We start from the raw sequence: 19,793 nt of genomic DNA on the forward strand, positions 1-19,793 counted from the left end.
AGGCACGGGGCCAAGTCACCAGGCCAGTCGGTGGCTGCACACTCAGCTTCTAATCTTTGCTACCTCCCATATTTGAATAAAAGTATTTCCTTTTTCCTTTTAAGCCCAACATTACAAAGATGTTTTTTAAAAGAAAAATGTTAAGACTTTATTCAAGATGTGTATCAGGCATTATAACAAAACAGCAGAACTTCAACCTTTGGAATACTATAATTTTACATCCCTTTGATGCACAGTCCAGTATACTATTTTATTACAGATCGTTCTATAGGGACTACAGAAATGAATTAGAGGAAATGTGCACAGCCACAATCCAGAATATCAGCTCTGGGAGTGTACACTGTTAGAGGATGAAGCACATCCTTTGCCATTTCAAATACTGTGCCAGGTGGAGGACTGGGAAGGCTCAAAGATGGTCATGGTTGACAAGCACTCTTATCACAAACACATGGACAGCTTATCACGGAGAACACATTTCAAAGGCCAGCAAAGTGAGCAAGCTATTCACACAAAGCCAGGAGGGATTATGACTAAACTCTCCAGTTTATAAGCACAAGTCCACATCCCACCTCCTCAGAACAGGTGCTCAATGGCAATTAACTAAAAGTTTATGACATGAACATTACAGACTTTCCAGCTAGCATTTTGTAAACAGCCTGTGTCTGTAAGTCAGCAAATTAAAAACATTCAGTTGTATCCTCTAGACAACACCACACCACTACATGTACACTTACAGGCTTTCACATTTTATGTCAGTTCATACACAAATGTACAGCTTGTCAGATACGTAAACACATTTTGCCGGAAATATGACAGCTGCTTTCAGTTGTACAGTGAGTGTCTTTAAGAGAGAAACCGACTCCCTAGTCAACACTTGAAGGAAAAATAGTTACATTTACATTAAGACAGCAGTTTGGATATCTTTATATTTTTCAATCTTGAATGAGAAGTAATAATACAGCATGTCTGAGAATAGAGCGCTTCAAGCTTTTTTTGGCATAGTTAAGTGCAAACTTGATAACCTGTACTTGTCACAACTTTCCATTGTAAAATGGTGAAAATATAGCTTGTTCACAATAGGATTTTAAACTGCTGCTAAAGGCAATTTATTGTTTTGGCAAAAAAAAAAAAATTGCTAAGAAGCTGTGTAAGCTTTTTTTTTTTTTTTTTTTGCATTCATTTCTGATAATTCTGGGTACTTCCAACTAACAGGTAAATACATTTTAAAGAGTATATTCTTCTGTCTGGAACTACTCAATGAGCACAAAGAAAACATTTTCTGTCTTCCTTAACAGATTTAGGTATTGGTGGGTGTGGGGCACAGAACATGAGCAAACAGCTTCTGTTTATCCTCTCAGCCACAAATTTGCTTTTAGGTATATTTTCCTATACCCTTTTGCAAACTACAAAATCACCTTCAGAGGAACTATGGGTAGACGGGATTCCAATATGCGTATCTGGCAACAATCAGCTTCAAATCAAACCCTTTCTGGGGTGGCTAAGATCCAGCTAATGTGTCATCAGCAAAGGCCTCTAATATGTGTTTGCGTAGTAATGGAACAGTTTTTAATTGGGCCTGTTTATAGTTGATTGACAGTAAGTTCTATATGGTATATAACACTAATTCTCTAGTCTTCTGGGCATATCTACGAACAAATACAATCCAAATATTATGAGTAACTGGGTTGTGACCACTGCATGCATTACACTGAAAGAAACACCAACTCGAAGCACAAATATATTATTCTTATATTTCGGCTCAGCTCTCAGCGGGGAGAGCAGCTACCTCGGACCACAGTGCCATTTAAACCAGATTCTTTTCAAATAAAATTCTCAATCTAAGTGGAAAGCCCCTCAGAGAGTGCCTTATTCCCCTACTAAGCAATCCAGGCTTGTATAAAACGTCTGATAAGGCCTGTAGTGCCCATTGAGTGTGAGTCTGCTGTTTACATTCTGCACAGGCCAGGAGGGGAACAGAAGGTGTGAGCCACAGGTGCTCCTGGGTCTGACCAGCAAGTCTAACCCCTAAAGATCTCAAGCTCTAAAACCATTCTAGAGCCCACCATTTTGATTGTTACACATGTGTTTCAGATGTATGCTATGGCATATCTGAAACAGCAGAGTTCTCAGTTTGTGTGTTTGTTTTTGCTAAGCTAAACAAGTTTCGCTAGAGTTCGCTAAAACAAGGTGCTCAGAGTGTAAGCTCCTCTGTGGGGAAATCAGCAGCACTGGTCACGATAAAGGAGAAATCGTCCTTTGTCAAGCACAGAATTACTCCTTCCAACAGCTCTACATGTTCGCATCCTCAAGAAATTGCACCAAGAGTGAGCTACCTGCCTATCCCTGGAAAAGATTCAGAAGCTCCTAATCCAGAATCCAGGGAGGAGATGAGCTTCCTGTGACCCTTCTCTTTTACTGGGATGTTCTCCTGGCCTCTTATCACACTTTACTGTGTTGTGAAATATTGTTTCTCTTAGTTTGTAACTTGTCTGGTCTTTTGACTAAACAACTATCTAAAGAATATAGACCACATTCCTGCAGGGAAAGGGATGTCTTACTGGAGTTGTATTTGGAAGCTTTATAAGCACATCTGAGACGTTCTCTAGAATCAAAATATTTTTCTATATTTGTTTTTGCAGTTTTCTTACATATCAGAACCTCTGGCAGCCCTTGCAAGTCCATTATATTAAAAGCCAAAAGCCATAAATATGTACATCATAGTTCAAAGTATTAGTACCAAGAACAAAGAAAGTTTTAAAAAATGCTTTGTTTGCATTTACAGGACTAAAAACTAAGTATGCAACAGATAAATTACAAATGTACATCTCAGCAGCATAGGGGTGATTCTCTTATCTTTCTAAAAAACACACTGCTGTCTATAATGACGATCCAATTGTGGAAAATTACCAACCTCAGAAGACTTAAAGGTCACCACCCCCGCCCCTACTACCTTTCCCTTTAGCCTCTCCCCAGCAAAATAAAGAAAAGGGGGGAAAAATAAATCCTTAAAAGTGGAAGGGGAGAGAGAAAAGGCCATGTTTGTGAGGCTGCACACTCAAAGCACACCCAGCTTGCGGATTTCTATGTTATTAGTGAATAGCTCTTTAAGGCAGAGAAGAAACATTCTGTGGATCCGGTGCTGTTGGCTCATCTCACTCACGTGGTTTCGGTGGCCGAGGATGAGGTACTTTTCTTCCTGAAGCGAGATCGAAGGATTCTAGGCGGTGCCTGGTAGAGAAAACAGAAAGGTGTCTCTCAGTTTGGTGTAAATGTGGAATCTTTTTGAGGTCAGCACCTGGAAGGCATTGTGTTGAGACTTCCAGCTCCTTTGGCCAAATGCAGCTGGCTAGGGCTGGGGTCTCCCTGAATCTCCGCAACAGGAAGCAATCGTCAGAGTCCCATCCCACATATGCCATGAAGCTGAGCCCTTTGAGAGGCTGATGCCTCCCTCTTAAATTATGCTCCTCAATCAACCAAGGGAACGGTTGTGCAGAATGACACATCTTTCTTGTTTCCGCCCGAGGAGCAAAATTATCTTAAATGATTCAGCAGAAAGAGACACCTCTGCATCGCTTCCTTTGCTTTTGTTATTTCCTTTGGGAACCAGCCTAATGTTTTTTGGTACATGCCTCAAATTTCCAGTCCCCTTTCTGGATGTGAAACCTCTTAATGTACAGCACACCACACCACAAAGGCAAACACCACCTTGAAGTACAGGTTGAATATCCCTTATCTGGAAATGCTTGGGGTCAGAAGTGTTTTGGATTTCAGATTTTTTTTTTTTCCAGATTTTGGGATGTTTGCATATACATTCCAATTAAGCACTCCAATCTGAAAATCTGAGATTCAAAATGCTCCTATGAACATGATCTTTGTGCATCTTGTCCACACTCAAAGGAATTTCAGATTTTTCGATTAGGGATGCTCAACTTATATAAAGGGCTCCACCTCATCTCTCCCACAAATGACTCTCAAGGGACCCCTCTTCCATGGGATACATAGATCACAGGAGGAATTCCTATTTCAATGAAAGTGAAGGGAACATTTTCTGGCACACCACTCAAGGGGGTTCACACAACTGGCCCCAACCTACCCTCGGCCCCCGTGTCTGTCCACTTCTCCGTATACACAGAGAACTTCTTTCTCTACACTGTGCCCATTCATACCTCTATTCCTTCTGACTGGAAGCCCTTCCCTCCCTCCTCTGTCTGGCATATTTCTAGGCCTCCTGAGGACCCAGCTCAAAAGTCACTTCTGCAAAGGTTTCCCGGAGCCCCTCCTGCCACTGCCCAGCCACGCACAACCAGGCATCGTCACCTCCTTTGTTCTCTCATGTTTTGTACATGTCCCACAGCAGAGGACTTTGCACCCAGTGGGAAGGGGGTGTGTGGGGGCCCTGCTCACTCTCTCCCCACCAGACTGGGGACTTCCTGAGGGCAGGCCTATGTCGCATTCACCACCATTTCCTGGTGAGTGGCTCAGTGCTGGGCAGGCACATAGAAGGGAGGAAGTGAATGAGCCAGAAAACAAGACTCAGGCCCTCTCATAGAGTCCTCATGCTACAGCCTTACCACTAGGAAATGCTTACCAGCCACCTCTGGACAGAGACTGAAAACAGAAACAAAGGAACCCACCTTTACAGTAATCTGCCTCTTGGCAGGCTGGTGAACAGTAAACAGTAAAGAAGTTTGTGCAGCTTCAATAAACAAAAGCAAAACAGCACAAACCCTTCGGCCTTAGAATTCTTTAGGCTGGACTCCTCTCCCCATCAGGAGGCTGCCCAGGCCCCCAGGCCGGACTCAACCAGCAGTGTCCAAGCCCAGAACATCCTTTCCCAAACCCTCTAAATTTAAAAGGGATGCATGTGTGCCTCAGCTTGCAAAGGAACCTGATGAACTGCACATGGAGGTGGTCATAATTACAGTCCTAACGAATAAGAATGCTAGGCTGCTCAGTGTCTGTGGAAGGGAACATTTCAAGGCATCTCCCCATATAAGTCTCACAAGGGTCTGTATGAAGACTTCCTATTTGCTTCAGATGGCCTCTCAGACCGTGATACTCAGCAGATGGGGAATAGGAGAGGAGACCTTAGGAAGCAGAGAGAAAGACTGGGGTCCCTGCACCTGCGCTCATGACTGGTGACTCCCTACCGACATCACAGAGCAAGGCCCAGGAGGCTCCAGGCTCAGCCCTCCTGCTGCCAGAACTCCATCCACATCCTACAACTGACAATAGCATATATGTCAAGGGTATTGGTTTTGGTAACTCTAAAGGGCTATACCCCTTCACTGACAATTTCATGAATAGCTACTTTGTACCAGGCACCATGCTGTGTCTTGGAGATACAGCGATGAACAAGCCTTGTTCTTATTTATAAAAACTTTTCAAATAACACATTCTGAGTTTTCTTCCCCCAAAACAGTCAACTTGGGTTGCTTTCCACTTGTACATCAACTTAGAGTGGTAGTTGTTAATACCTGGAAAAACCAAAACAAAACAATAAAGACCTAGATACTTTACCACTCTCCTATTACTTTTTCTTTTTTTTTGAAAAGGAGTCTCGCTGTGTCATCCAGCCTGGAGTGCAGCAGTGCAGTCTCACTGCAACCTCCTCCTCCCGGGTTCAAGTGATTCTCCTGCCTCAGCTTCCCAAGTAGCTGGGACTAGAGGTGCGCGCCACTACGCTCAGCTAATTTTTATATTTTCAGTAGATAAGGGGTTTTGCCATGTTGGCCAGGCTGGTCTCGAACTCCTGACCTGAGGTGATCCACCTGCCTCGGCCTCCCAAAGTGCTGGGATTACAGGTGTAAGCCACTGCACCCGGCTCACGCTCCTATTTCTAAATGAAATTAATAGGATTTCCTCTCCTTGGCAAGTAGCTGGATGCTATCCAGTGGCTGGTTCTGCTCGTTTGATGGAGGGAGATCTTTCCACCCCAGGTACTGAGGAGATGTTGGTGCCCCAAGAGATGCTGCTCCCAGGACCCCCAATCTCCAGGGCACAGCCTTTGGACAAACACACTCCAACCCACAGCCCCAGACACTGTGTACCTCCAGGGGCAATTCCGTCCTTCGAGGTGCTTTATACTTGTACATGAAATCCAGCAGGTCTTCCTCCTCCTCGTCAGAAAACGCCAATGGGTTTTGGACCTGGTGGGGCTCCCATGCCTTCACACCACCCTCATTCACATCTCCCTCAACCACTTAATGTCCATTTACAATCTACACAGAGGAGACAAAGTATAGCAAGGAGGCATCAGTGCAAGGAGCAGGGAAGGGCAAGGTTAGGCACACAGCACAGCAAACCAGGCCTGTGAGGACAGCTGAGGCCCCTGGGTCTGAGGAAGCACTGATGTTCTGGGGGCCTCCTTACAGGGGATCTGGGATTGTGAAAGTGCAGTTGTATGAATCTCCAGGCACTGTGCACAGAAACAACCACAGACTCAGAATCTAATGAATTCTGAGTAATTCAGTAGATTTACTAAGGGGGCACCACTTCCCTGGGTGAAGAAAGAAGCAGCTTTAACTGAGACACATCAATCCCTGCAGCTCAGTCCTGTGATCCCACACCAGGTGAATGCTCAGGGAAAGAATCTCCTCTAGAGAGGATGGCAGCAGTGATGTGGGGTGGGGTGGGGGAGCAATTTCTATGTTACACATCCAAGCCATGTTGACATTGTATATTATACTTGCATATTCAATTCCAAGCATTCTGTAAGAGACAGGATATAAAATGCCAGGAGGCCTTAAGGGATAACCTTAAACAAAGCTATATAGTTTTTTTTTTTGTTTGTTTGTTTTGTGAAGGCCCAGTACTAGAGAAGCAGAGAAACCTAAGGAAGGAGAATCTGACAGAAGCCTCTGCCAAAAAATATGATAGCAAGATTCCTGTTTCAGTCTGCCTTGAATACATCTGCAGGAAAAGCTTCAGAATTAATTCATCTCATTGAATGCACAGTATTTTTTAAATGTTAAATGCTAATACATATTCCATGTCATCTGGCTGGGCGGTTCTTAGTTGAGATGTAAAATATCTTCTGCCCCTACCCAGCTTATCTGGTATCACACACACACATTTTTCTATGCTTCATCTATTGTTTTTACCTAGAATCATAGAATGCAAGACTAAGGGGTTCTCAAGTCATCTTGTCCAATCACCGTGAGGACTCCAGATAGAAACCAGAGCTCTTCCTGAGACACCCTGCTCCTAAGAACATATTCAGCCACCGAATGTGCTCTCTCTCCATCAACAGTGGACTTGCTAGACTATAACACCACCAGGCGTGGAGTAAAAACAGACAACTGAACCCTAATCTTGGGCAGCTTTACCAGTTACCACTGCTGTGCTCCCCAACAGCCAGCAGGGGGCAGCACAACACCCAAAGCTGAATTTTAGGCTGGGGTGTGATTGGTTCAGACTGGGCCTTAGGAAGTATAAAGTCCTGAGATCATTGATGTTCCTTTGATTTTTTATATTATTATTATTATTATTTTATTTCTACTCTGCACTTCCCTCAGCTTATTTACTCTGGGCTTAGTTTGTCCTCTGCTCCCTTCCTCTGTCCTAATCAGCTGCTTCCCGTTGAGCACAAAGACCAGTGACTCCAGGGAGCCCTCACTGAATACTCTGACCCTCCCTGGCCTCCCCACTCTGAGACCCGACAGTGCTTGGAGGCTATGCCACACAGCTTGTGTTGGGTGCCCTGGTCCTCATGTCAGTCTCATTGCCTCAGCCAACAGAAGGCATCCTGAGGTTGGGGGGCCATGGCTGATCCTCCCTCAGTCCCTCTGAGCACCTGACCCAGGGCTGGGCACACAGTGGCCACTCATAAACTAAACTAAATAGAATCCTGAAGTCATCTCAGAGAGCTCAGTTCTAGTCCCAAGTCAGAGCTTGACACCCCCATTAACCAAACCAGGAAATTCCTTCTGGACACAGGTACCTCCTGCCTGGCAGGAGGGAAAAAAGACCAAAAGCCCTCAGACCAAGGCAAAAACTGCAGAAGCAGCCTGGCCAGCTCCACCCCAGCAGCAAACTCCATGACATGGAAGTGGGGTGGGTACCGGTTCGAGACTGTGCCTCTGCATATGCTGTACCCTCCACATCCAGGTCCAAGGCTTTCCCTGTACTGATGGATGTGCGTGTCAGAAGGTGGCCCGAAGTCACCGTGAGATCCTCAGGCATCGAACAACCCAGGCCAGTCATCCAGTCTGGATTCACTGAGGTGGAGCAATGAACTCACACATTACCAAAATCACCACCATCACTATAATCTCAGTAATAAAACTGAAATGGCTTTGTGTATGTTCTCCACTGCAAGGATTGCAGGGTAGAAAAGAAATGACCCTCCAGCCCAGTAGGAGTGATGGTTCAAGGACAACCCAGATATCCAAGCAGGAATAGAAACAAGTGCTCAGCTCAGCAGAGGCTGGGAGCAAAAGAGGCCAGTGTGGGCAGTGAGGGAGCCAGAAGTAGCCTCAGGAAGAAGCTACGGAGAGAACCTCCTAAGAAGAGAAGCCCTCTCCTAGTCACTGTGTCCGCTGGGCATTTCTGCCAAGAGTGTTGTCTATAATATTTGCCTTACTCTCAGAACCAGTGAGAATAAACATTCTAAATAAGACAAGCTTCCACACCTCTGGCTGGCTGTTGCACAGTGGACTGAATCTCTTAATAATTGTATTTCCCTCTTTGCAGTGGTTTCAAGGAAGTCAGATGCCTCGACAGTCTACACCTTGATGGCATGCATTTAAAATGTCCTTCGCCCCACTGATTCCATCTTACTTGCCCATTCCCTTTTCCCCAGGCTTCAATTTTCTTACTTTGATTTGCTACCTTAGATATATTTCCACAAGTAGACCTAACTCCTTTTTATATCAGGAAGGAGTATACATGGAGAAATGAACCTCACAGAACACAGTCCCAAAAGAGGGGCACCAGGAGGAGCATGAGAGTGAGTGGCTGGGTAGAAAATCCCATGCTCTGCCTTCTCCGTGTTCTTGTCCCTGAAGATCTAAAGATTGGTGACCCAACAGGTCCTTACCCCTGGCAACAGGCCTGAAAGAGTATTGCTATCCATATCTTAGTACTCTAATTGGCTCCCAGAGACAACGTGTATGGGAGGAGGGTCTCCCGCCCAAGGTCATGGCCATAACAACTTGCAAACCTCAGGTGATGGTGGCCACGGCCTTGAGCCTGCAGAGCTGCCACTATGATGCCCAAAGCTGGGTTGCTTCTAGGAAAGGGCAGGGTCTCTGCTGTCTACCACAGCAGGGGAATGGGTGTGTGGCCTTGGCTGATGTTTCTGTACTAGCAAATGTGTCAGCAGGGCTACAGCAGCCAGGGCTGCAGGCTCCACCTCTTCTCTCTGTGGGGAAGGGAGGGAGGGAGAAACTGGCAGAGCCTCTCAGCCCTTTAAAGGCCTGTGTAGCCTGCACTGGGCCCAGGGCTGCCCCACCCCTGCAGTGCAGCAGAACCTCCCCCAGGTTAGCAAAAACATCCCACACAGCACACAGTAGCGGGAGTATTAATGGAAGGCAGCAAATGTCTGCAGAAGAGCACGCCTGTCTGGAACACTTACATCCACGTCCCCAACAGCACCGAGGAGAGAGAAAAGAACATTCTGTTAGAGAAGGGTCTTTGGCACTGAAACTCACACATGTGTGCACCATGCACACATCCCCATCCACACAGACACACCCACACACACACTCACATGCACACATGTAGACACACACATGCTCACTCACTTCCCATGCTCTAAACCTCAGGCAGCTCCTCCTGCTATAATCGGAAGGACACTGCCTAGAGGCCACACTCAAAATGCAATTCTCTCTCTCTGAGAGGACAAAAAGGATGACTGCTTTTAAAAATTATGTCCTACACGCTTGATTTTAAAAGGGGGAGAGGGACACCTCTATGACTAACCACACAGGCAGTAATCCAGAGTTCAGTTCTATATTACATAGAGGTAGGCAGAGAAAAAAAAAGAGAGATAATAATAGACACACAGAAAAAGAGAGACAAAGACATGCAGAAAACAATAGGGAATCGGTTGACAAATGGGGCAGGAACAGAGCAAAGATGGGAAGAGAATGTTCTGGCATCTGAGATGTGCAGCTTAGAATAGAGGCTGCTGCCCTCTGGGGCCTCTAAGCTCTGTCACTGCCCTAAAAGGCACTTAGCAGCCTCCGAAATGCCTCCTTTCCCTACCCCCATCATGAATTAAGACCTGAATTTACAACTCCTAGAAAACGTTCCTGTCTGCTGAGGGATCCTGGGGCTCTGCATGGCCCCAGAGGTAATTTGAATCTTCCCAGGCTTTGGCCTGAGTGAGCGCCTCCTGTGACAACACTTCAGGGGACCAGGAGGAAAGGGTCCCCGACACCTGTGAAATCCTCTTACTGCTTAAGAGTCAGCCTATAGCCCCAGGTGCAAGACAGACCTCCCCCAACACCGTCTGCCACCACTGCATAACCCAGTAGGGACTGTCAGAGCTGGGAGGACCAAGGGACACCTTATGGAGGGGGAGACTGAGGCCTGCAGAGTGGAGGGGCTTTCCCAAGGCCTCAGAGGGAATGGTGTAGGCCAATCATTAAAGGGTTCCTTGCATGAAGACCTGAAAGCCAGGGCACAGGTGTTAAGAGGCCCTTGGAGAGGCAGAGGCCCGAGAAAGGAAGGGCTAGGGCAATGGCTTCCAGGTCTTGAGGCCACCACCAGGCCTCACCTGCTTCCCACTGTCCAGCAACCCCCATCCCAGAGCTCCCAGCCTGCTCAGGGATGAGGAACCAGAACTTGGACACTGAATCCTGGACACACTCTTATGCACACGCAGCCTTCCAGAACTATTCAATTCCTACAATCAACCACAGCTCTATTGAAATGCACTGGAAACACTGTGTCTGATCATGAAACCACCAGGTGTCATGGCAGGGAAGGGCTTCTGAGAGCAGCACAGAGCAGTGTCAGGGGAAGAATGGAGGAGGGGGGCAGCCACTCTCCCCGACCCCCAAGTGCCAGTCTCCCAGAATTAGAGGCTTTTGGAATGGCTCACAGAATTTGCAGACTCAAAACTACAGTGTGAATAGACAGAAATCCCTGCGACTGCCTGGAGCCACTGGCACCGCAGGGTCGTTTCCCGTGAACTAGTGTGTCCACCAGGCCAGCGTCTAGTGCCCAGTGCTGGAAACAGCTGAACGCAGCCCCTTCATTTCCAACTTGGACCAGGAGGCCCCACAGGGACACAGGGTTAGAGTCAGAGATGGGCTGGGACGCTTGTCTCCACCTGCAGCCCTGCTCAGACTCCTCTGTCAGTTCAGTTTGGCCTTATGGCCTCCAGAATCCCCAGCTTTTTTTTTTTTTTAGATGGAGTTTTGCTCTTGTTGCCCAGGCTGGAGTGCAATGGCGTGATATCGGCTCACCACAACCTCCGCCTCCCAGGTTCAAGCGATTGTCCTGCCTCAGCCTCTTGAGTAGCTGGGATTACAGGCAAGTGCCACCTCAACCTGGCTAATTTTATATTTTTAGTAGAGACGGGGTTTCTCCATGTTGGTCAGGCTGGTCTCAAACTCCCGACCTCAGGTGATCTGCCTGCCTCGGTCTCCCAAAGTGCTGGGATTACAGGCGTGAGCCACTGCGCTCGTCCTAATCCCCAGCTCTTCTATAAAGGACTTAAAAAGCTGAGCACTGAGAGCCTTAAAAATAAAGCAATGCAGGGAAACAGGACACATCACATAATGCAGTTTCCTGTCTTGCTCACTGCTGATGTGGGAGGGGCATGTCATGCCTCCACAGCACCAGGGCTGGAGCAAAAGCTATATTAGGCACCTTGCGTGCCTTCCTTCCTCCTCTGACACCAGCCAGCAGGCTGCAGGCCAGGCACGGCCCCTCTTGCCTTCCGAGCCTAAGGCAGCTTCTCCATGCGGAGCCAGGCAGCGTGAAAGGGGCACTGGATTAGTCCAGGACCCTCATTAGTCCCTAATGTGTCTACTTAAGGTTAGGCAACTGGAGAAGCAGGTCATGGCAACCACCAGGTGGCTGTGGCTCCAACGAGGCATCACTCACACACTGGGAGGGCAGCAACAGGAGTCTCTGTCCAGAACTGGGAGACCTCCACTCTCCCTGGGGTCTCCTGGCTGTTCCAGGCTATCACCACCACCACCACCACCATCACCATCACCATCACTACCACCACCACCACCACCATCACCACCACCATCACCATCACTACCACCACCACCACCACCACCATCACCATCACCATCACTACCACCACCACCATCACCACCACCATCATCACCATCACTACCACCACCACCACCACCATCATCATCATCATCATCATCATCAACTTTCCCAGGATTATTATGGCCCTTTCACAGCCACTTTCACAACAGCACAGTGAGGCCGGGAAGCAGGGATCTCATCTCCGTTTTAAGAGGGAGGAACTGAAGCTCACAGCAGTTAGGTGATTCACGCAAAGTTGCACAGCTAGTAAGTGGCAAAGCAGGACCAGGGCTCCCTTGGCTGCCCCAGGACCAGAAACCCCTGGAACTTCAGGACTTCATCATTTCAGAGGACCTTAGTCCTCTGAAGTTCCCGCATCCTTACCTGGAGCACAAGGAAGTATGACCCTGTTGTGGCTTTTTTTTTTTTTTTTTTGAGACAGGGTCTTGCTCTGTCACCCAGCTTGAGTGCAATGGCACGATCATGGCTCACTGCAACCTTGACTTCCCAGGCTCAAGCAATTCTCCTGCCTCAGCCTCTCAAGTAGTTGGGACTACAGGTGCACACCACCACACCTGGCTTTTTTTTTTTTTTAATTGTAGAGATTAATTCTTGCTATGTTGCCCAGGTTGGTCTCGAACTCCTGGGCTCAAGAAATCCTCCCACTTCTGCCTCCCAAAGTTCTGGGATTACAGGCATGAGCCATCGTGCCCAGTGACCCTGTGGTGGTTTTAAGATATCTCCACACATTCTTTGATGCTCCTCCCTTCAAGAGGTGGAGATTAATTCTCCCCCCCTTGAATGTGGGCTGGGCTTAATGATCTGCCTCCAACAAATAGAATAAGGCAGAAGTGATGAGTGTGACTTCAAAACCTAGGACAGAAAAGGTACCCTGGCTTCCTGCCTGCCCTCTCTCTCTTTAAAGGCTCACTCTAGGCCAGGCCACCTGCCATGTTGTAAGGACTCTTAAGCAGCCTTGGAGAGGCCCATGAGGTAAGGAGCTTCCAGCCAACAGCCATAAGAGCGCCATCTTGAAAGTGGACCCTCCAGTTTCGTCAAGCCCTCTGATAACTCAGCCCAGGCGGACATCTTGACTGCAGCCTCTTGAGAGACCCTGAGCTAGAACCACCCAGTTAAGCTGCTCCCAGGTTTCTAGCCCACAGGAACTGTAAGCTACTGTGTTTGCTGTTATAAAGGGTTAATCTCCTGACCCCTCCCTATGACCATGCGGCTGAAAGGGAGCCCCAGGGTCAGGTGCCCGCTCCTGCTTAGAAGCTCTTCCCGAGTGAGAGTCCAGCACGCTGCAGAGAGGCTGGCTGCTTACTCACCTTTCCAGGTCCTGCAGGTGGAGCAGCAGGTACACACTGTGGGAATGGGGTGGGGGCACCATCAGTGACATCCCCCACTGGACAGGAACCAGCCCCAGGCAAACAGGGAGGCCCCGGAGAGGTGTGGGGATCCCAGTGTGTACAATATAGGGATCCCAGGAAGGTGGGTCTCTGTAGAGACACCAAAGTGGGGAAAGAGTCATCTCAGATTCAGTTTCCGCTCAGGTACAGAAGATACCCTCACCTGGCACACAAAGTCAGTCCTTGCACCCTGCAGCCCTAGGGAAGGCAGGAGACAGAGTCAAAGTTCCCTCTGGGAAATAACTCCAAGCACCCCTGCCTAGAGCCTCCTCCTCTCTTTGCTTTCCAGTTCAGAATGTCCTCCAGGAAACCTCCTCAGACTTACCTCTGAACCCTAAAGTGCTTCGTATCTGGGCATTTGCAAAGGCCTAACTGGTTGCTGTCTCGTACACGCACATCTGGGCCTTGGCATAGAGTAGGTGCCCACTAAATACATGCTCACTGAGTGACTCCAAGTCCATGGAAGGCCAGGATCATTCTTTCAACATTTCTTGTACACTTCCTGGTGTCCAGTGCTAGGCATTCAGCATATGGTATCTGACTACACACCTCCCAGCTCATTCTGCAGGGAGGGCCATGTCAGTCCCTGCCTGCCCTGACCCTTTAAGCAAAGAGGAAAACTCCAGGCAAGAGAGAGGGTCAGGCCAAGTACACTGCCCAGCCCCATTCTGGGTGCTAAAAGCAGCAGGAAAGAACTCTCCTTCCCCTTCTCCAACGCCTAGACCCTGTGTCCTCAGCGCACATGCAGAGGTCTCTGTGTGCCAGGCATGTGGTGGGTATGTTGGGTAGGCATTCACAGAGGGAAGCACAGAACCCTTGTCTGCCTGCCAGGAGCTTGCAGCGCTGAGTGACCGTGCAGGGACAGTCTTTGTGCCCCTTCCTCCCTTCCTTGTTTGTGTGCATCTTCCTTCCTTTTCTCAAGATGCAGGAGGTCGCATGGATGTCCCTTCTTGGCTCACAGCAAATGGTCCACACTGGTTCATGGGATCCCCCTCACTTTTTTTTTTTTTTTTTTAATGAGACAGAGTTTCGCTCTTGTCGCCCAGGCTGGAGTGCAATGGCGTGATCTCAGCTCACCGCAACCTCTGCCTCCCGTGTTCAAGCAATTCTCCAGCCTCAGCCTCCCGAGTAGCTGGGATTACAGGCACCTGCCTTCACGCCCAGCTAATTTTGTATTTTTAGTAGAGACAGGGTTTCTCTATGTTGGTCAGGCTGGTCTCAAACTCTCTACCTCAGGTGATCCACCCGCCTTGGCCTCCCAAAGTGCTGGGATTACAGGTGTGAGCCACCATGCCTGGCAACCCTTTTTATGTGCCTTTACATGACTTTTATTCCCACACCCCACTCACATTCTCCTTCCTCCTCAAGGAGTGTCACTTTTAATATTTTAATGTGCAACTTTTTGTTTGAACATGTTCTTCATATAAACTCCGTATTGTTACTTTGCATGATAGGCATATATTTTTTACGTAAATTGTTAGATAAAATCTCATTCTGTTTTGCACTTTTCTTCACCTGGCATCATGCTTTCAAGTTCCATTGTGTGCACATTTAATCTGTTGCTTCCAGCGGCTGCAGAGAATTCCACAAGGTGCAGCTCCCACCTCTCTCCAGGTTGTCTTCAACTCCTGCCACCTGTCCAGGGTTTGCAAATTCTCTGGTTTGCTCTCCTCACAACCCTAAGACATAGGCTGAATAGGGACTATTGGGCCATTTTTACAAAGAAGAAAACCTAAGGGAATCAAGTCTGTCCTCTGTGCCAAGGTCAAATCTATGGTAGCGACTGCCTGGGTTGTTCTGAGAGAAGTTCTGAGGCTGAATTGAGGCTCAGGAGGAACGAGCATGCCTTGCTGTGCTGCATTTGCTGTGTCTGCACAGGCCCGGCATCACCCAGCCAGGTTGAAGTCTAGCCTCTTCCCCTCTTCTGGGGCCCTTTCTGCTACCTGATCTGGCCTGGCATCTGAGGCCCACACTGGGGGCAGAGCTGGGAAGAGTACACCAGCCTGATATAAATTGGCTTCCTCTGCCAGACTTCCTCCCAGGCATGTTGACCTTACTTCAGGGTATGATAGCCCAAGAGCCTCTGACCCAGGAAATTCTGCCCCATATCCAGGCCCCAGGCCATCTTTCACCTGTCTTCCTTTTTTTTTTTTTTAAGACCGAGTTTCACTCTTGTTGCCCAGACTGGAATGCAATGGCGCGATCTCATCTCACTGCAACCTCCGCCTCCTGGATTCAAGCAATTCTCCTGCCTCAGCTACTCCATGAGTAGCTGGGATTACAGGCACACGCCACCACGCCTGGCTAATTTTGTATTTCTAGTAGAGATGGGGTTTCTCCATGTTGGTCAGGCTGGTCTTGAACTCCCGACTTCCGGTGATCCACCCTCCTCAGCCTCCCAAAGTGCTGGGATTACAGGCGTGAACCACTGCACCCGGCTCCTGTCTTCCTTTTTGAGATGGCTTTTATTTTAGGCTCCAGAACAGCTGGAAAGAGCACCACACTGTCCCTGGCCTCCCTGCTGGGTTACACCTTTCCTCTTTGCCCCCTGTGGTCATAGGTGCTGAGGCCAAGGAGGCCAGCAGTGAGGAGGGCTGGGGCATGATGCAGCCCAGCTGGTCCTCTCAGCCTGGGACAGCCGGAACACTCCCCACTGCCTCCCTGGGGCATGGCAGGGGACGTCATCACCTCTGCTCATGGAGAGTGGCAGAGCCAGTGCCAAAGCAAATCATCCCAGACGCTTTTCTACCTGGTGCTGGGCTGGGAAGATGCTCCAGGCCCAGAAGACACTGCCATCTCCCTGCAGACCCTGCCAGCTTCTTGCATTCCCAGGTCTGAGGCTGCCCTGAATAATTCACCAGGGGAGGTCTAGGCAGTAGGCCTGGATTCTGGGCCTGGGGGCCTCAGCTCAGTGCACAACCTCTCTGAGCCTGCTTCCTCCACTGGGCTCACCTCTAAAATGGCAACACAGACTCTTAGAGGCAAAGGGACACCAGGGCCACCTAGGCCTGCTTCCTAGCCAAAGCAGGAATCCCTCCCTCGAACCTGACCATCCAGCTTTGGCTTGTGTCCTTCCAATGTCAGGGATCTCACTACCTCCCAAGATGGCCCATTTTGCTCCTGGACACTTTCAGCATGACAATGCGCCTTCTCAGGAGAGACAAATTACAAAAAGAACAATGATAACAGCTACTATGTACTGGTGCCAGGCATGACCATAAGCACTTTTATGTGGCTTGTTTCATTTGAAGCCTCACAACAACTCTACAAAGGGGTGTCATTCCTTGTGTAGACAAGAAATCTAGGGTGCAGAGAGAGTAAACAGCTTGCCTGGGTCATGTAGCGAGCAAGTGGCTACCCCCTTCGAACTTCACCCCATTGGTTCTTGCTCTCTGCTCTCTGGGTTTCACTGAATTGAGGCCCCTTTTCCATCTAAGGGGCAGCTTTCATCTGAGGCTTGGTAGACGATGAGCTGATGCAGTGTGGAGATGAGACCTAACTCCGTTGTGTATCCCTATTTCTGGGGCAGTGTCCGGCAGATCAGAAGCTGTAGATGCTTGACAAAGCCTGGATGGTTGATGAGTGAGTGACCAAGGGCACTGGCCCCAGAGTCAGGAGGCCACGCTCTACTGAAGCCCAGCATGGGTGACCCTGCACAGTCCCCTTCTCTGGACCTCTGTCTCTTCACCGGTAAAATCACTGGGTTTGACTGAAAGATCCCTGAGGTCATTTCCTGTCTGGCCTTTTAGGATTCCATTCCTGGGGGGGGGGGGGTCCTTCAGGGGGTAACCCCTCCCTGAAGTGGCCGTCACCCCCACAGCCGAGCCTCCACCTTCCCAACCCTGCCCTGCTTCCAGCAGTGACAGGGTTAAAACATCTCCCAACAGAAAAGCCAAAGTCTTAAGACCTGCAAAGGGCCAAGGGCACACTGCTGAGTGGGAGGAGATGGACAGAGCCCCGAGCTGCACTTGGCTCTGAGCATGAGTTGCCATTCCCAGGCAGCAGCAGGCCTCATGCCTTCCTGTCGATGGCTAAGACCCCCGAGCATCAGATGGGGTCTGTCAGGACGTGGGGCTTATGGCCAAGGTGTCCCCTGCAGGCTGCACCTTACAGCACATGGTCACAAGTGGCCAGACATCTCCGTTTGTAGATTTAAGGGCCAGGCAGCCACCAGACATATGTTGTGGACATAGATTCCCACCCCTCTCACCACAGGGAGGCAGAAGTGGTGATCCAGAACTGTCCCCCATACCCCACCATCAGTCCTGGGCAGCTGCTGTGCTCAGCCCCTGAGAGCCAAGGCCCCTGGCATCCTCCCAAGGAGCAGCCTGGGAAACTGTGTGCCTCTAGCCCCTGCCCCCACCCTCCATGAGCCTGAAACCTTCGCTGGTGGATCCAATGCCAGAGGGGTCCACACGTGGCTGCATCTCAATGAAATCACACTTCTGGGTCTCACCCCAGACCTACTGAAGCCTCTGCCGATAGGCCCAGGACTTTGCATGTTTAACGAGGTCCCCAGGTCAGTCCCAATACCGGCAATCCCACGATGGGCATGTGACACCAGAGTCAGACATTGGAGGCAGAGGTGTGGTTACTGTAAGGTCCCGGTCACCATAGGAACGAGAACTCAGAGCTAGCATAGCCCTTGGTATGCAGAGGCTGGGGGTGGTGTGAGGTACATGAGAGGTCAGAGATGAGAAGGAGACAGCAGAGTGAGAGAGAGGACAGGCAATATTCAGGCAGGGAAGAGGGCCGGGAGAGCAGTAAGCCCCGGGTGAGAAGACAACGTTCAGGTGTCAACAAGTACACCTCCCCAGAGTCTGAGAAGATAACACAGAAGGCTCCCGGGGCCCAGGTCCAGTTGTGCCTGCTGCCTCCAGGCTTTGCCTGGACACTAGCGCCCAACTACCCCCAATTCCCCAGACAATCACATGGAGGAAGGGGGACCCTTTGGTGCAGGTGATCTAGCCCTGTCCCTGATCAGAGTCACCAGGCCAGTTTCCTGGCATGGCCTGAGGGTTGCTCCGCCCCTTGGCTGACCTGGCATGATCTGATGGACACCTCTGTTGGTGGCATGTCCGTGGGGCCAGGGCCAGGCTGCATGCCACGCTGTGGACTGGGCCTCTCTCAATGAAAGCAAGGCCCAAGGAATGCGAAAAGAGGGGAAGTAAAGTGACACTTACCTGAGCTGCTAGCGCTCTCAGAAGCACTCCTGGACATCTTGGGCTGGCCGTGTTTGCCGCTGGCCCGCCCAGACCCCGGTGGTGGGGGGCCCGAGGGAGTAGGGGCGCCGTCTCCCCTGATGGTGGTGAGGTCCTGCATGCTGAAGCTCCGCAGTCTCTCCGATAAGGCACCCTGTCCCTGGATACAACACAGGAGGGGCACACATCAGAGGTCCTGCTCCACAGGTCAGACTCGACAAAGGCCAAGAGGGAGCTCTGATGGTCAGCAAGTTGGAAGTCAAGACCTGGATCAACTCTGAGGTGCAGGTGCCCAGACATAGCTGCTGGAAACACAGAGAGGGTCAAATCCTGGAATTTTCCAGGGCCTCTTCTGGGGCTCAGCAATTGCTCCTTTGGCTCCAGGCTCCCTCCCTACCCTCAGACACCACTACGATGATACAATGATGATCCGGAGCCTCAGACAGACCCAGGGCCAAGGACATGACTACTGCCTGCAGCTCCTACTCCCTCCAGGCCACCTGCTGCTTCTCTTGCTTTGCATAAATAAAAATCCACATGTATCTATGTTTTTCTCAGTACATGAGAATCTGGTCAGGCAATCAAAACCTAATATTCTATGTGCTTAGTTCTTATTATTTTCAAAGGACACAAAATACAGACAATACTTTTCTAAATATTTGACAACAGAAATTTCTTTTATTTGTATAGCATATTACTGTCTACGAGGCATGTTTACTTCTGCTGGTGCATTTCAGCTTCATAAAATACCCAAAAGGTAATGAATCAGGAAGGAAAAAAATGACTTAAAAAAACCCTGCTGACTGTAACCATTTCATATTCTGAGAGAGACAGAGAATTAATTTCGGGGGGAATTGTTCTTTGGTTTAGAAAGCAAGATCAATGCATTTTACTTATGAAAGAGCAGCTCCTCACTGTCTGGATGAGAGAATGTGTCAGAGTGAAAATGATCACAGTGAAG

At 49.2% G+C, this 19,793-nt stretch overlaps 1 protein-coding gene across 2 annotated transcripts in view; it reads right to left on the reverse strand.

Annotated features, from left to right (window-relative positions):
• Positions 1-12: 12 nt before the first annotated feature.
• REEP1 (receptor accessory protein 1) overlaps positions 13-19,793 on the reverse strand; it is a 123,816-nt gene continuing 104,035 nt past the window's right edge. The window contains exons 6-9 of one of the 2 annotated variants that reach the window (XM_032176561.2): positions 18,815-18,992; positions 13,551-13,586; positions 6,051-6,202; positions 13-3,228 (exon numbers count right to left, since the gene is read on the reverse strand). In XM_032176561.2, the coding sequence (XP_032032452.1) occupies positions 3,157-3,228; positions 6,051-6,202; positions 13,551-13,586; positions 18,815-18,992 (438 nt within the window). In that variant the 3' untranslated portion in view covers positions 13-3,156. The remainder of the gene's footprint in view (positions 3,229-6,050; positions 6,203-13,550; positions 13,587-18,814; positions 18,993-19,793) is intronic. The other variant, XM_032176560.2, reaches the window with a different exon arrangement.

This window comes from Hylobates moloch, unplaced genomic scaffold, assembly GCF_009828535.3.
Source record: "Hylobates moloch isolate HMO894 unplaced genomic scaffold, HMol_V3 SCAFFOLD_15, whole genome shotgun sequence".
NCBI classification, from domain to species: Eukaryota; Metazoa; Chordata; class Mammalia; order Primates; family Hylobatidae; genus Hylobates; species Hylobates moloch.